Raw genomic sequence first — 1,212 nt, 5'->3', positions numbered from 1 at the left:
TTCTTTCGCACGGTTCTAATTTTATTTCTGAAGAAAAATTTTTAGTTCTCTACGAGGAATATCAGCCAGCCAACTTGACTTTTCCACACTCTTTTTATGGCGATTTTCACTTTGATGACATGGAAGACGATGAATGTTTGGCGGAGTTTCGCGTTAAAAAGAAAGATTTGGAGACCCTTGGAGAGGCTTTGCAAATACCAGCAACATTTCATTGTCAGCAGCGAAGCAAAATAGACAGTATGGAGGGGTTGTGTATGCTACTCAGACGTTTTGCGTACCCTTGTCGCTACTCGGACATGATTTCGCGTTTCGGTAGGCCTGTTCCAGTTCTTAGTATGGTAACTAATACAGTTCTGGACTACATATACGATACTCATGGACATTTGCTAACTGACTGGAACCCAGCTTTGTTAAGTGCGCAAGCACTTGAAGAGTATGCGCAGGCCATTTCCAGAAAAGGTTCACCACTCCAGAATTGCTTTGGTTTTGTAGACGGCACCATTCGTCCTGTTTGCAGACCTGGGAGACACCAGCGTGTTCTATACAATGGCCATAAACGGGTGCATTCCCTTAAATACCAATCCATTGCTTTACCGAATGGCCTGATTGGAAATTTGTATGGACCTGTAGGTATGTTATCATTTATTTTTTGGGCTATGACAAAACTAAACTGAGAATTAAGGACTTCATTTTCATATTGAACCCCTTTTAACATTTCAGAAGGGAGGAGACACAACGCAGGTATGCTGGCCGATTCTGGTCTTTTGAGACAGCTTGAGCGTTATGCATTTTCTCCTGCTGTCCAGCCCATGTGTGTTTTTGGTGATCCAGCCTACCCACTACGCATTCATCTCCAGGCACCCTCACCGTCCAAATGGAAGCATTCAATTCAGCCATGAGTGCTGTCAGATGTTCAGTGGAATGGCTGTTTGGAGACATTTCAAATTATTTTAAGTTTCTTGATTTTAAGAAAAACCTCAAGGTCCAACTCAGCAGTGTCGGTAAAATGTACATAGTATGTGCTCTTCTGAGGAATGCACTTACTTGCCTATATGGCAACAGTACTTCAAATTACTTTTCTCTGGAGCCTCCATCAATTTTTGATTATTTTAATTAACTGTTTTTGTTAACCAGACTCAAGTGTGGAGCTAAGAAAGGGGTTGAGCAGGACAGTGGCTGATGGGCAAGGTCTGACCTTTTCCTTCCAACTGA

The 1,212-nt window shown here is 42.3% G+C and overlaps 1 protein-coding gene across 1 annotated transcript in view; it reads left to right on the top strand.

The window, feature by feature from the left end:
* The window catches only part of LOC138005404 (uncharacterized), a 933-nt gene extending 34 nt beyond the window's left edge, over positions 1-899 (top strand). The window contains exons 1-2 of the mRNA XM_068851636.1: positions 1-630; positions 721-899. The exon at positions 1-630 is cut by the window's left edge and continues 34 nt beyond it. Coding sequence (XP_068707737.1) covers positions 1-630; positions 721-899 — 809 coding nt within the window. The remainder of the gene's footprint in view (positions 631-720) is intronic.
* Positions 900-1,212: the final 313 nt, after the last annotated feature.

Source organism: Montipora foliosa, chromosome 6 (assembly GCF_036669935.1).
Source record: "Montipora foliosa isolate CH-2021 chromosome 6, ASM3666993v2, whole genome shotgun sequence".
Lineage (NCBI taxonomy): Eukaryota > Metazoa > Cnidaria > Anthozoa > Scleractinia > Acroporidae > Montipora > Montipora foliosa.
This window is presented reverse-complemented; position numbering and strand designations above follow the sequence as displayed.